Below are 16882 nucleotides of genomic sequence, written 5' to 3' on the forward strand. Positions count from 1 at the left end.
AGGATTCTATGGGATCTATGCAGGGCCATCAGAAAGTTTGTTCCTATTTATTTAAGAATAAACTTTCCTGCACCCGCTTCGTGCCAGATTTAGTGCCCTACCATAACCTACCCTGTGCGATCCACTTTATCACGATGGATGCAGATGGTCCTCTAGGGATCTGCTTGCCCTACTTGACAAGGCAGCAGCAGCCCCCAACATGGCTGCCACCTGCCTCTGCCGATGACACAGGCAGGCAGCTCTTGCCTCCTGGCAGAGCTTTGTGCCGCTAACTGGGTAACAAGCTTGTTGCTGCCCAATTTGTCTATTTAGATTTTTTTTTTAAAGAATTTGCAAAAGAAGCGCAGCTTGTGTGTGACATCAGGACCTGGAACTCATCCAGGTGTTGGCTTCCCAAATTCAGGCTATGTTATTGGCAACTAAAATTATAATTTGCAGCTTCTCCAATAAATCAGTCGTGTGAGTGTATTCTGAAGGGTGTTTGGGGGTGGGAGGGTGTAGTGGAACTGGGAAGAGAGGTATGTGAATTATTTTTATGGTCAAATGACAGAGAAAAGGAAAAAAAACTAGACTGTCACACTTGGTAAATTGCTGCCTGAGCCCTTGTACATCTACAGTAACGCATGGCAATGATTCTGATTGAGCAGCTAGTCTGATTCAGAAATGGAACCTGGGAAGATTAGGTTTGTCACTGGGGGGAGTTGGATTTTTTCCATTCAACTCCAAGTAACTCAGGAAGCATATGAACAACGCACTGCTTTTATGTATACATGATGGTGCATATAATGTGGTTCAGCCTACCCTCATCTAACCTCTCTGTGGCTGGTTAAATGGATCACATAGAACATACAGTGCATAAGGAGGCCATCCGGCCCATCGAGTCTGCACTGACCCACTTAAGCCCTCTCGAAGGATCAAGAGAGAGAGAATGCACACTCTCCAAATGTGTACGTTCACAGTCATTTGTTTAGGTTAAATGTGATGAGAATAACATGTCAAATATCTTGGTGACCAAAAACCTTGTAAATCAGGGAATCTTGGATTTGCATTAGATAATCTCAGCCAAGCAGTGATAAACTGCCCCAGGTTAGGGGTGAAGGAAACACCTCGATCTTCCACTCTCGATCATTGTCCAGTCACTGGAAGTGTGCGTGTGCAAATATTAATTGGGAACATGTTCAGGGATTTGCTGTGATGCATCATGTAGTTGAGTAGTTCACCAACGATCACTGCCTCAAATCACATACCAGCAAATAATTAGATGAGATACAAGAGGGCAACCAGCTACTGTGGAACCTTCAACCAATAAAGAGTTAATACACTCAGGCAATCAGTGTTAATGGGGATGAAAATTGGTGGATAAAGGCAGAAGGTGAGCATCACATCTCCTGTGCACTGCCACAGAACAGGGTTTGTGCTGTTACATCAAGACACCACTTCAACTCTAATTGATCTGTCAGTCCAATTTTAAAATCTTGAAGAAATTTACATTTGACTTTCTTACATTGTGCATATACTCGGCTGTGCAGCCATGCAACTAAGCACCAAAGGTTCCCGTGCACAAACTGGCCCCTTTAAGTCGCCACCCATGCAATGGTTCAAAAATTGTAAAGGGCCCATGCACTTAAATGACTGCTCACTACAGAAAAAAAATGAGAGGGTATGTTTCTTATAATAGATCTTTCATTAGTCTGATGAATGAAACTCAATATATAAAAGCTTCTAAATGAAGTAACTGCTCAGTGAAATTCATTACAGTACATTTATTAACTCAGGTGATAAGAGACCTTTTTTTGCTTTAATTCTCAACAAGGGTCAATATGAGCATGATAATGATATGGGAATCCTTTTTACATTTAAGGCTTTTAGACAAAGAGCCTATATTTCCACTGAGGTTAGTACCTCAGTGAGTACCTGAGCAAGCTAAGGAGTTTCACACAGCTTATCTCATCTGATCCAACATGCTATGCAAATTTGTGAAAATTGCACCCATTAACTTCTACCCAAAAGAGAAGCCTGGGTTTAATTCACTAACATGTGTTATATTGCATTATGCACTTCTTGCAAGAATTTCAGTTCTTCACATACAAAGCTTTGGTTATTTCATTCTTACCTCTAATGCTTTTTGTGGCCACATTTTGTGTTGTTTCCACCTCTGCAATTAATTCCTGGACGATGTCTACCAGGAAAAAGCTAGTGAAAATGCACAAATGATTTTGTACCGGCCTCTGATCGATTATTAAAACATTGCACATTGAATAATAATGTTTTTTACTGTCAGATTTTTTACTCATTGTTTGTCATAGATTTACATAAAGCAAATGATTTAATTTCTTGGGACTTTGACCATATGGGTAATGTAATCGACAGGACCTCTAAGGACTTCAGATGTTTTTATGATTTAAATTGGGAAATCCCATGAGGGTTCTGACATCAGGAATGCAATCCTCAAGCTGCTATCAACAGATTTATAACCACAGTGATGACTCTATGATTAATTGGCTTACAATATAAACAGCAAGTGTGAGGAAGATTCACAGGATGTAACTGTTCCCTTCTAGCCAGTAAGATAAAAAAACAGCAGATACTACAAACGAGTAACAATCTGATTCCTAGAGGAATGCCCAACATACATGAGAGCAAGACAGGAACTTGGATGCAGTCGGATCATTTATCCACTTTCATGATTTAAATATCCTTTCAGCTACTTGAACACACACACACCTTTTCTCACAAGAGAGCATATGTGAAAATTATTTTAAATACATTGCCAATGATGAGCAGAATTAAAAGAGTGCACAGATGTAAGAACGAATAGTATTTTTCAGCCTGCATTTAGGTCAGCAGAGAAGCTAAAATGTGAACAATTTGAAACCAGTGTACAACATGCTCACTCCCAGTGTTGGGTTTGGGGTGTTGTTGCTGGGTGTTGACCCCCAATGACCAATTTGCTCTCAGGAAGTGGGTTGGAGGGTAGAGAGTGGTGACCATTCCACTATCAGGAGACAGGTTGACAGTTGGATGTTCTCCATTTCTATCTATTTTGGGCAGGTTTCCCAGGCCTCAGGAAATCGGCAGGTCAAAGGAAGATGCAGGCAGTATTAGTTCCATAAAGTAATTGAGAAGATAGCATTGCTTCTCAGCCCAGAGAAATAGAAATTGACTCTCCTCCAACTAAACATGCTAACTTGCTTCCCACCACATGATCACCATCTGCCCGAAGGTTCTATACCAGCTCCCCACCGCACCCGTCCTTCCTCCTTCATATAGTCTCCTCCGTGCTGCATGTGATCTCCCCCTCTACATGGCCACCAAACCCCTATAATCTTCCCACTCTTGCATGCTGCTGCAAGCTCCCTGCAATCTCCCCTCCATCTTCCAATCTCCTCCACCTCCATCCTCTCTCCTCTCCACCTCCATGCTGCCTTCATCCCCCTCCTGATCGCCCTTCTCAAGGCCCTCACAAAACACAAGAGATTGGTTAACACACAAGTATGTTGTTTTGTTTATGAAGGAGTTGAAGAGTCAGTAGCAGCAGAAGTAGGAAAGCACATCAATCTAATCTGGTTGCTTCGCCTTGCTGAGGCTTTGTCTAAATGACAGTCACAGGATACCTTATCCACTCCAATAAGAAAATCTAACCACGCCTACTTAAATGTGTACAACATCCCCTTTTTCTCCCCATATAAACAGCTCCCCCTTAAAAATAGCCACACCCTGCTGACAAATCACCAACTCCACCATCAACATCTCATCCTGAAAATCAGGGCAGGGCTAAACTCTTTAAATTAGAACTCAAGATAGTTAAAGGTTAATTCCAGAAAATTATGCTTCATGCACAGAATTGAGAGCATCCCCTTCCCCCAAATAACACAATGTCAATTTGAAGTGTGCAACAGGAACTTGGATAATTACTTGACAAGGAAGGATATTAAGAGATTACAAAGAAGCAACAAAAAACTGGAAGTAAGAAGATAGAGCTAAAATTGCATCCTCGGTCAATAAAGTGAATTATCAACTCCCATTCTCAACGTTCCAAAACATTGATTTTGGTGTTGAACTCAAACCCGGAGCTGTCACTGGTGTTAAGTCTCACTATTGTGCGGAATTTTTATAGCATAGAATATTAGCTGCTCTGCAATTGACATCTCAGAACAAGCTACTAATCCAGATTTATGCAAAAGTGACAATTGGCACAGCGGCATGTGTACCCACATACCTAAAAAAATCCCTGTACTTTAAGGATGAGTAATTAATTGTACGAAGGCTTTTGAAAATATTTAAACTTGAAAGGTAAATACTTTATACATAATATGTAAATGTATAATGTTTACAAAGCACAGGTTCCATCGATTGCGAGATTGTTACAAATAATGGGTGAATGTTGACCTTAATTTAACCATTTGCAGCCCAAAGGCTGGCGATGGGTAGGGGATCCATTTGTAATCGAAGAGCACTTTGCCATGGCTATTTAACTCAGCCACAGTGGTCAGCACAGTAGCGCAGTGGTTAGCACTGTTGCCTGACAGCACCAAGGTTCGATCCCGGTCCCAGGTCACTGTCCGTGTGGGGTTTTCTCCCCCAGTCTGTGTGGGTCTCACCCCCACAACCCCAAAGTTTTTTTTAAATTTAGAGTACCCAATTATTTTTTTTTCCAATTAAGGGACAATTCAGGGCTGGTTTAGCTCAGTGGGCTAGACAGCTGGTTTGTGATGCAGAACAAGGCCAGCAGCGCAGGTTCAATTCCCATACCAGCTCAGAATTCTGAATTCTCCCTCTGTGTACCTGAACAGGCGCCGGAATGTGACGACTAGGGACTTTTCACAGTAACTTAATTGCAGTCTTAATGTAAGCCTACTTGTGACAATACAAAGATTATTTATTTATTATTTAACATGACCAATCCACCTACCCTGCACATCTTTGGACTGTGGGGGTGAGACCCACGCAGACACGGGGAGGATGTGCAATCTTCGCATGTACAGTGACCCGGAGCCTGCATCTAACCCCTGGTTCCCGTGAAGCAACAGTGCTAACCACTGCGACACCGTGCTGCCCCCCACAAACCCAAAGATGTGTAGGGTAGGTAGACTGGCCACACTAAATTTCCCCTTAATTGGAAAAATAAGAACTGAGCACTGTATTTTTAAAAACCTCAGCCACAATATCCGTGTGCCCTGGCCAGTCAGAAAGGTCAGGCAGGATAAAGCACAGTATCTGTCAGAAGAAGGATTTGTAGTTAAAGGGTCTCAGGCAGGGATCAGAATGGCTGAACTATACATTGATTCCCGAGGTTACAGCAACGGCAGGAATGGTAAGGTGATCTTGGAAGGCTGAACCCCAGGTCTCGTTCAGACTTTTTTCTGGAGGGTCCTATTGTGGGATCTGACGGGGCAGAAATGAGGTAATGCTTCCCAAGGATAGCAGGAAGAGGCCTGCCATTCAAACTTTCAGGTGTAAATGAAAATAACTGAGGAAGCGTTTAGTAAGAGCGTGGACCCTCAAACCAGAACACACTGCCTCAAGGGTGAGGAGAGTGGTGTGGGGTTGGGTGGTTGGGAGGTAGGACTTTAGTTACAGGCACTTTACTGGCCATTGGAAACATAATCCCAACTGGTCACTGGAAAAGAGGCCTTGCTTCTGTAGCCTACAGATTCAGCCCTGGCCTGCTATGAAAGCCTGAGCCTTCTCAAGTACTGGTGCTCACACATGTCCTGAGGATGGATCCTCTGCCTGGAGGTCTCACCTCCTGCGAGCTGGATCCATGGCCCTTATGTTCTGGAGTGGCATATGGTGAGCAGATGGAACTTTGTGCTTCTGCTATGATTACTCCTGTTGCTGGTGAGTGCTGTTGATGATGCTCCTTTTGTTCCTCATCAAATATCCAAGATGGAGCTTTGCTGCATGCACTACTCCCATGCAGTGGAGCAGACTGATAGAGGGGAACTGCGGATTAATCTGGATGAAATGTGAGACAGGTGAAATGATCACCAATAAGTCGGAAATTACTTGTCAAGCACTGAAAGCACACTCAGAAGGGCTGTGAGCACCAGCTTCGAACCTAGTCAAGACTGCAGCTATTCAATTTCACTGTTTAAAGGCTTCCCAGCCTGTCAGTTTCACTGAACATGTACTGCCTACTGTTCTTTCAACTGGTTGACCTTAGTGAGTGCCACAGAACTCAGAGGAAACCTGTGCACTGGGTGTCAAAGCCTGAATATTGTGTGTTAAAGCCAGTTTGAATATTTTATTTCTTACCCAACAGCTCCACAGGAGTTTCCAAATCACCTGCAAACTCAGCCAGGTTAAACAGAGACATGGGTGGGATCACCTGGGGTTGCTCAACCAATATCACCTTTCAGGGCTTTAACCCCCTCCACCTCACGTCATCCTCCCAATCCAAAACTGACCCCACGGCTGTCAAAGCTCTGACATAACCTCAGTACAAGACAGTGGTGTACTTCTGACAATGCTGACAATCAAGTTACAAACCGTGATCTTATGTTCACCATTGCTTTCTGCTTTATACAACTCTCTAGCCACCAATCTATTAAAAAAATGTACTTTTTCATAATTACAACATCTTCATTTTATATTCTGACACCCATATTACCTACAGAGGGGGAAATGCAGGTTTAAAAACAGTGCATTTGACATTCTGTGTTCTGGAAAATATATAGGTCTATGTATGCAAGCCCGAATTTGAGGCCACATTTGGATGACATCTTGTTTTCCCTTTTTGTAACTTTAGTGAATATTCAAAGAAGTCAGCTGAGAATAGAAATTATGCACGATAACCAGTCAAATGCTCCTGGCTCTTATATAATGAGAAAACAATGATGAGAAAATTACAGGCAAATAATAATTGATCTTATTTGGATTTCATCAAAATTGTTGTCCCATGGGAGCTGATTCTGGGAAACAATAAACCACAATGTTTTTGCTCTCGTCTCTCCAGAAATCATGCTGGCAGATGGCAGTTGATCATTTTTACACAAAATCCATTATATATCATAAGACATACAATCCTTATTTCAACAATTTGATTTGCAAATGACCTCTTTTGAAAGTAAATTTACCTGGAGATCTCTGATGAATTCAAACATGCAAATTCAGATAAAGTCCAAGTTAAATTCACAGAATTACAGAATAATACAATGCATTCGGTCAGCAAGTCTGCACCAACACACGAAAGACATCTGACCTGCCTACCTAATCCCATTTGGACACTTAGCCCACAGCTTTGAATGTTATGACATGCCAAAGGCTCATCCAGGTACTTTTTAAAAGGATGTGAGGCAGCCCGCTTTCTACGCCCTCCCAGGCAGTGCATTCCAGACTGTCACCACCCTCTGGATAAAAAAGCTTTTCCTCAAATCCCCCCTAAACCTCCTGCCCCCGACCTTGAACTTGTGTCCCCTCGTAACTGACCCTTCAACTAAGGGGATCTGCTGCTTCCTATCCTCCCTGTCTACGCACCTCATAATCATGTACAACTCTATAGGTCGCCCTTCTGTCTTCTCTGCTCCAGTGAAAACAACCCAAGCCTATCCTACCTCTCTTCATAACTTAAATGTTCCATCCCAGGAAACATCCTGGTGAATCACCTCTCCACCCCCTCCAGTAAACACATTGTTGCTATAATGTGCCAACCAGAATTGCACACAGTACACCAGCTGTGGCCTCAGCAAAGTGCTATACAACTCCAGCAAGACCTCCCTGCTTTTGTAACTAATGCCTCGATTGATAAAAGCAAGTGTCCCATAAGCGTTATTCACCACCGTATTTACCTGCCCTTCTGCCATCAGAGATCATAAACGATTTGATTATTTTTAAATTAAACAAAGGTGCCATGGACAGCCTTCATATTAAGTCAGTGAAATAGTGATAGGAATTGTAAAATTGCCTCTGCAGTGAGAATCATACGTAGCAAAGTATTGGCAGAGTTCTTCCATCTGTGGAGCCTGAGTTTGAATTCAACTCACACTGGTAGGATGAAGCTATTGTTCGTTGCAAAGGTCCTGCATGAAATAAATTTGATCAGAATTTTCCTATTTCACGGTGGATTTCACGGTGGTGCATGCCCGTTTTAGAAAATTAGCCACAGCCTGAAAGAAATATCACTGAGATAGGCCAGAAAGAATAGCTTGTGAAGGAAACTGGTGGTTGGAAATGATCTGTCATGGCCAGCTTGCTGAAGGAACAAGTCAAGAAAACAAGAAATGAAAGAGTAGTCCAGAACAAGAGGAACATAATTGATCCAAGAGTTTCTCTCTTACACTAGTCATATAGGCTATATTCATTTAAAATGTTCATCTACATGCGGGGGTGGGGGGGGTGCTCATGAGAGGTTGAGAAAAGCCATTGTAGTCTTTCCAGCAAGGACAAAGATCTTGGAGTCAGTACAGTAAGCAAATGGGAAGGGGGAGCTTGGTGAGGAGGATACTGATGCAGAGAGGAAGTGGTGCCTTAACTGTTCTGAGTGAGTTGGAAATTGTGTGTGCTAGGGTATGGAAAAAGTCAGTAAAATCTCAAAGTGAGAAAGGTAGAGTAGGATTTTAGTGGTGATAAGTGAAAGCAAAAGAAAATACAATAATTCAAGGAATGAGAAATTAGCCCCATCAATACATTGGAATCAAAAACAAATGCTTGATAGGTAGATTAAAAGCGCTTCAGATGGTATGTATTCTCTTAGCAGCATTGAACATGCCACCTGCTGCTCCAGAAGCTGATGGATTTGTGAACTTTCTGTTTGAATCTCCCTGAAAGCTGTTCGTATTCCAATCATACAGATTCTAATATCAACGACAATTATATTCAAGATCTCAATATTTTATTAATTTTGCCAGTTTTGTTTTGGAGACTTCTCATCTGTCTACTGCCCCATTCACATGACAGGCAGATGAAAGTATTATAGAAGAAACCTACTATCCACTGACCCATCACGCACAGCCTCCTGACTCAGTTTTCAAGAATGTCTTGAAAGAAGCAACCAGTGCTTCCATCTGGAATTAAAATATTTAAATTGGAGTCCTGTGCTCTTTGTGGGATCCCAATTAAGTCAAACCCTCGGAAAACACTGCAAAAACAAAGTTGCGGCTCTCATTTTGTAATGCCAGCAGGAAATCTATGAATTGCCATCCTCAACTTCGAATGTATGCCTTCTGAATAAGAATGGTTTATTAAGTGATATAGTTGTAATTTGAGTCTAATACTCAATATAATTAATATCAGATACACATTGGGTTGTTGGGTTACGGGTATAGGGTGGATACGTGGGTTTGAGTAGGGTGATCATGGCTCGGCACAACATCGAGGGCCGAAGGGCCTGTTCTGTGCTGTACTGTTCTATGTTCTATGTTCTATGGTGGGCTGCGAGCTAATGTATGTCAGTGAACATGATCATTATTTTTAAAGGGTCAGTAACAAGTAACTTTAATATTTAGATACCTTTCCAATTCAGCACAACATTATTTGTTGCAGAAAGGTTTTTATGGCTATCAAAACTTCATCATGGGGAGCTGGACACGCTGAAAGACTTATAGCTAATTTGTTGGGTAATAGATTGTGTGTTTGTTTAAATCTTGTCCAAAAATACAACCTACAATTACTCTATGGTACATTTTTGTTTCTTAGTTGGCACAGAATTACTCCAGGGAATTTCAGACCTTGAAATGTACCCGTAATACGTTGCTTGCTAATGTAGCTTCTGGCAAACAGTGTGTTGAGAGACTTACCCCATTCTTTGGGTAGGCTATCCATCCCAGGTCTCCCATTACAGCTCTGGAATCCAGTAAATTAACTGTAAAAGCAAATAACCGAACAATCAGTAAGGTTTAGATTAATTCTGAGCTGCAAACAGAACCAGCTGCCAACATCTTGAGAAACCCAGAAAGAATAATCTACCATCAAATGTTCACCTTAAGGAAAGAGCAGCCCACTCGCACACTTATTGCACAATTCAGTTTTAACTTCACGACAGTCAATGCAACAATTATATTTTAATAATATTTTAATTACCGTAGATCTCAGCGTACAAGTCTGCTTGGCATACAAGATTACCCATTTTAGTGCCAAGTATCATCTTTAGACCTGTACCAGCATAGTGGTTAACTCCCCTTTCTGTCAGGAAATGCTGTATACACATTAGGAGTCTGCCTCAATTTTTCACCTCAGAAATGCATGTTTTACTCACCTTATAAGTCAGCGCATGAGTCTAAGCAGGCAAAATGGGGCGGGTTGCCAAGAAGACACATGGCAGATTAAGACTTGCCACACAGGGCATACTGCACAGAAATGGGTCAACTGGCAAAAAGGATGAAGTAGAAAGTTGGCTTCAAGCCAAAAGTCATACTGATGCGGACTCATGAAATATGTGTGCTGCAGCAAAGGAATTTGCTGTGAGTGCAAAACTGGTGCAAGGATAGAACAAAAAGAGGAATTCCCCCCCCCCCCCCACCAAAAAGAGGCCCAAGACCAAGCGCTAGGAGAACTGGGAGCAGCCACTGCCCTGATCTTGAAAAGCATGTATTAGAATGTGTCTTCAAAAATCGTCAGAATACCTGCATTGCCACCAGAAATGCAATGCGTATATATGCACTTCAGTGGGCCAACTCAAACCTTAGGTCCTGCAAATATTTCAGAGCAACAACTAGTTGGTGTAGCTGCTTTATGGCATGAAAATGTCTAGAGTTTGGGCAGAAAATATTGATTGTGATCAAATGTATGTTTGTAGATGTAATTAATTCAATAAAACATGTCACATTGGATTACCAGTGTTGTTATATTTCGCATTTCAAAATGGCCACCACCTACAACACCAATGGCGATTTACATTTTATACTCAGTGTATAAATCGAAACCAGGAATGATTTTTGGATGCTTTAGACGGGATTCACGGTAATAATGTATTTTTCAAAGATGGGCTACCTTAATATATTCAAGTATAAAATATCTCTGTAACCTCACTTACATTTACTTTAAGCAACTTTAACAATTGCTATTCAATAGAGACCCTGAATAGATTTGTTTTAGAACCTGCAAATGTTTGCAATCGTCCTCAAGACGATGGTGTTGCTGTTAGCAAATAATTGAAATTGATCACTGAAAATTGTAAACTGATTTATCTTACAAATCACCATACAATGCATATGTAAAAAACTGCATGGCGTATGGATAATGTGTATTCAGGACACTTTACACCATCTTGCACCATCTGAAATGTTTAGAGGTAGCAAGGGCTCACATTCCAGCTATATGTGTTCAGCAACTGTGTATCCGTCTGTTGTTGATGACAAGCATCAATATGTGTCTGAGAGACAAGCAACTCATCACCACCATTGCTACTGTCAAAACAGTAACAGCACTATAAATGAAATGGGAGTCATATCATGCAATAGTTTTACCACAGGGATCAGCGCTCAGCTCACTTACTAGATCATTAGGCAAAAAAGTATACAATACATTTTTCGGACAGCTGGAGAATGTCACAAACATACTTTATGAACACAAACAATATACCAGACAAACCGGATTAAATATCTTAATAATAAAGTGAAGGAAGTACAAAATGTACATTTTCAATAATTAATGCTGTATTCTAGGGCTAATAATTGATATTGACATTACTTCCAAAATTCACCCTTGCTTCCCTTTGCGGTCTCTCAATGTGTAATAGCTCTCTTCCTCAAGCCACCTCCAATACTACACTGTATGCTGCATGCTCTGGCTTGCTTTCTTATCGATTGGTTCTGTGCTATTTATGGCACCTACTTAAACTGAAAGGGAATTATATGTGCAATAACCATGCAATGATTTTTATGAAGATTTTTGACTATTTCTGGCAACACCCGCATGTATAAAATTCTAGTACCTTGATGCTTCTATGAAAGGCTGATTTAGCAGCTCCCTAAAATGCTTTTGCATTCCCGTCTACATCCATCAATAGTCAGTTGTTACTCTGCACAATGTCTCTCAAGCATTTTGCTGCATGGATGTTAATGCATATATTTAATGTTAATGGTATACACTTTGTGACATAAGGTTATCTACATAAACAATTACAAATTGAATAGACCATGCCTTAATAATAACTATAATTGTTTTCTGTTTCTTAAACAGTCTTTAAAACTGTTGCATGACAGAATCACATTAATTTACAAATTTTGATCTTTCACAGATTTTCTGAAATTGTTTCTTCTGCACCCCTGCTAATAATTAAGAGCCCATCAATTTGGACATGAACAGTACTCCTAGAAATTGACATTGTCATGAACTTGTCTTCAAAGTTTCCACAGCAATAAACATGATGATCTTTCTCTGCAGCCTGAAGTCCCACATGAAAGAACTGAACCTGCTGCAGCTGCTGATTCAGTGTCAAGTGGCTGTGGAATACAGTATCAGGATGTGGATAAGCCAGATAAGATCGAGATTAGAAGCAGACATTTCTGCCCAGGTTGTGTAATACAACCTGTGTGTTGTGCAGATACAAAGGAGTATATTTGTAAGAGCTGTTTCTGACACTGGGAGATACACTTGAAAATATACATCATGCATGAGTGGAGAATTGTTCCTGCACCACTTGTCAAGCATGAGGCTATTTGACAAGACTTTACCAGCAATTAAACACTAAACAAGTCTTCACTATTGCACACAAGACAGGCTGATATTCCCAAATCCTTTTCCCCAGTTGAAAATTAGTGCACAATAACAAAACTAAATGTAACTCCCTCTTAATATGCACAATGCTCTGTCGCACACCACAGCACCATCTGGTGCACGCGCATCTCAAGGAACTCCGGAGTTTCTGCAGAGGGAAGAGCAATGCTTCAATCGATTTGCAGTTTCCGAATGTTTGACGAGAAAGGCGACGATCTGAGCAAAGTTCTGGAGCTGCTTCGCCAACCCCCTCCCTCGGCATTGCCAATAGTTGGTGTTTAATAGAAGCCGCCTGGCTGTTCAACGGCGACTCTGTGTGGGATCTGTATGCGTGACGGGTACAGAGATACAACAATCGGCTTCAACATGGAAGGCAGGCAGTGAAGGGCATGATTCACTGCTTCGGAAGATTCTGCACTACCATTAGAATCGTCCCTTTCCCCTCATCTTCTTGAAGTGGAGTAAATAACGAGAATATGTGGTACATCAATTTCAGTGACAGGAATGTTTGAACTGCTCACTTAAGTTACATTATAGAACAGACTGTGTATTGATGTATTCAATCTTCTATAATGTAATTACTGGGGGCCTCCTGAGAACCATAAATAAATATATCCAGAAATAACATATTGGAATCGTCCCCGTAAAAATAAAAATGAACGTTGTTCCCACACACAAAAAATATGCAATTTTTATCTTGTGACAAAAGACGTTTAAAGTGGTCAAACAAACGGTGTTTCAGCCACTTGCTGGTGCAAACCTCCAATTTATGTTCGCCCCTCCGGGTCCCAATTAAAGAACACCCTTAAACCAGGCAGTGGAATGTGTTTAACAATGGCGCACACTGTTCAAAACATCGAAGTGAAAGCGAGACGCAAACAATTCACCTCACCAGCGACCGGAATTGGGATCCCAAAGTTTTCCACGGACAGAATGGCCATACTGGCAGACATTTTAGATACGGTAGATCCGAGCGGAATGCATTTAAAGGCTACTAATTTTGCAAGTAAAGCTTGCTATTGTACTTTTTGCTGTGGCGTCAATAATCGCATGTTTTAGAAATCGCGCTCAAAGTTTATCATCAATAAAGTTAACACACAATTACAATTCAACTCTATTCTCTGATCAGACTACTTCAGGCGCCATTTAACCTCGTGAGGCCTGTGAGTTCACACTCTCCGCGCCTTTTTTCTTCCAAGCTTTTCTGAAAATTATGCTGCTGGGTTAGGTGATTATACATTGCAATCGCGTACGATTTGTTGTTTTTTTTTAAAACTAATGCATTCCCCTCAACACAAATGCCAGCTTTGATGAGATTCTCATTACCAGCAGATGTGACACAGCATTTCTTCAAGGGTTAAACTGGTTCAGTGAAGGCCGTTGTTACTAGGAGCCTTCAATCTGAAAAGCCGAGTCAGGAGTTCTGAATTCGGAATCCTCCTCACACAATACTGGGGCTGTAGTCTGCTCGCGGTTGCAGACAGCACAGTGGCTAATTGCTCCGACCCCCATTCACAGTCCCACACCACAAAGGCATTATTAGTCCCACACAAAATGTGCTCTTCCATTTCAAGGGCGGGCCACGCTGGGACGGGAAAGCTCGGTGCCATGAGAACGATAGCATATGAGTGTGTTGCCCTCAATTTTCTGCATGATCAAGTCTTCGGGCTCAGCCAACCCACCGGGAATGAATTGATTTTTCCTCTCGCGGGTGGGGAAGTGGGGCAGACAGCTCGGTGCAGCCTTTCCCAAGACCGAAAGGAAGGACTTTGCATTCGTATGGCGCCTTTAACGACCTCGGGACACTGAAGAAGTGCAGCCACTGTCGTGGTGTACAAGCATGGGCCCCACAACCAGATCATGGCCAGCTCATCTGTTGGTGAAGCGATGAATAGTTCCAGGACACGAGGATAATTCCTCTTGTTCCTTGTAACGTGGGAACGTTTATTCGCAACTGAGATAGCAGGGGAGGATTCAGTTCAACAGCTCGTCAAAGAGATCCGTCCACCTTTGACAGTGCAGTACTCCCCTGAAACTGCACTAGCATCTCAGCCTCAACTGCGTTGACGGGATTGGGAATTAAACCCACAGCCCACTGAAGACCCTTCTTTCCCAATGTGCGATACGGAGCAATGTTGCATTAGGGCAGAGAACGAAAACACATTTCCTAATGCCAGCACCCTAGCTATGAAAAGGGAACATGCTGGATAAACTCTGAAATTCTCTATTTTCATTTCAGATTTCCAGCAATATTTTGCTTTTATTTTTATGTGTAATCGCCAACCCTGCCGTGAAAAAGCACTGAGGTTGTTGCCGACACATTACTGTCCCTCAAGAATTAGGTAATAAAATAAATGTGACTCCACTTTGCCTTCGTTGACAAAACGAAATGCTGGCAATTAGCTGATATTAAATCTTATTTCTTGGGCGAAGTATCTTGCAGAAACACGGTTGTGAACTGTCCCCATGGCCGGGTTGGGAACTGCATCATCCAATACAATGCTGAAACATCTAGTTGAGTTAGGACCGGTCAGCATTCACGTGAGTCCAGACAGCTACCCAACCGCAGAATGCATCGAAATGATGCTCCAATCTGATTCGATAGCATGCCTATGGTGATTCCTGAGATCGGCAATAATAACTCTGATTTAGTTTCCTCTTCACTAGCCGATGGCGCTGAAGCAAATTACAACACTACTAACACTAAACTGAGCTCTAGCTTCGTTGGTAGTACTCTTGCCTGTGAGGCAGATGGTTTTGTTTTCAACTCCCATGCCAGGGCTTGAGCTCAACAATTTCACTTTCAAATAAATTGTTAAATAAACGTCCAATTCCTGCCCCACCCCTCAGGTGAATGGAAACGGTCCCATGGCATTGTTTCCAAGAAGACCAGAGCAGTCATTCCTTAATTCCTGAAAAGGCTATCCTTCAGTTAACAAAGTAAAATTAAATAGGGAAGTCAGGAGTACGAAGATCATTGGACAAATGACCCAACATATATATCCATTACCCACCATGATGGTCTCCCTCGAACAGAGTCCTGAACAACACCCATCCACCACCCCTCTCCTCCACCTGGCTGAACTTGCCCTCTCACTCAAAAATGTCTCTTTTAACTTGTCTCACTTCCTCCAAACAAATGGTGTTGATGTGGGTACCTGTATGGGTCCCAGTTTTACCTGTCTCTTTATGTTCCAGTCTTACTCTGGCTCCCTCTGATGACTCTTTGTTTGGTACATCTGAGGCTGTTTCAATGCCGCTTCATATTCCCATCTGGACCGGGAAAATGTGTTAACTTTGCTTCCAATTTCCACCCCTCTATCACTTTCACATGGTCCATCTTGATCATAGAATTTACAGTGCAGAAGGAGGCCATTCGGCCCATCGAGTCTGCACCGGCTCCTGGAAAGAGCACCCTACCCAAGGTTAACACCTCCACCCTATCCCCATAACCCAGTAACACCACCCAACACTAAGGGCAATTTTGGACACTAAGGGCAATTTATCATCGCCAATCCACCTAACTTGCACATCTTTGGACTGTGGGAGGAAACCGGAGCACCGGGAGGAAACCCACGCACACACGGGGAGGATGTGCAGACTCCGCACAGACAGTGACCCAAGCCAGAATCGAACCTGGGACCCTGGAGCTGTGAAACGATTGTGCTATCCACAATGCTACCGTGCTGCCCACATCTCTGACACTTCCCTGCCCCTCCTTGACCTCTCTATCTCCATTTCTGGGGATGACTGTCCACTAATATCCATTACAAACCCACTGACTCCCACAGCTATCTCGACTACAGCTCTTCACATCCCACATCCTGTAAAGACCCCATCCCATTCTTTCAGTTCCTTCACCTCCATCGCATCTGTTCTGATGATGCCACTTTCCAAAATGGTGCTGCTGATATTTCTTCATTCTTCCTTAATCATGGTTTCCCACCCTATATGATTGACAGGGCTCTTAACTGTGTCCGACTCATCTCCCGCATCTTTGCTCTCACCCCTTCTCCTCCCTCCCAGAACCACCCCACCAGCCTCAGCATTCAAAGAATCATTCTCTGCCAGTTCCGGCAACTCCAGTATGATACCACCACCAAACGCATCATCCCCTCACTCCCCCGTCAGCATTCCGCAGGGACCATTCCCTCCAGCAGACCCTGGTCCACTCATCCATCACACCCCACAATTCACCATCTTCCCATGCAATTGCAGAAGGTAC

General features: G+C 42.4%; 1 protein-coding gene across 3 annotated transcripts in view; it reads right to left on the reverse strand.

Annotated features, from left to right (window-relative positions):
* Positions 1-16882, reverse strand: part of LOC119970184 (ephrin type-A receptor 5-like) — a 430626-nt gene that overhangs the window by 404566 nt on the left and 9178 nt on the right. For 2 of the 3 annotated variants that reach the window (XM_038804402.1, XM_038804401.1), the window contains exon 2: positions 9738-9802. In XM_038804402.1, the coding sequence (XP_038660330.1) occupies positions 9738-9802 (65 nt within the window). Of the gene's footprint in view, positions 1-9737; positions 9803-13983; positions 14168-16882 lie in introns of those variants that run through there. The other variant, XM_038804403.1, reaches the window with a different exon arrangement.

Source organism: Scyliorhinus canicula, chromosome 8 (assembly GCF_902713615.1).
Source record: "Scyliorhinus canicula chromosome 8, sScyCan1.1, whole genome shotgun sequence".
Classification (NCBI taxonomy): domain Eukaryota; kingdom Metazoa; phylum Chordata; class Chondrichthyes; order Carcharhiniformes; family Scyliorhinidae; genus Scyliorhinus; species Scyliorhinus canicula.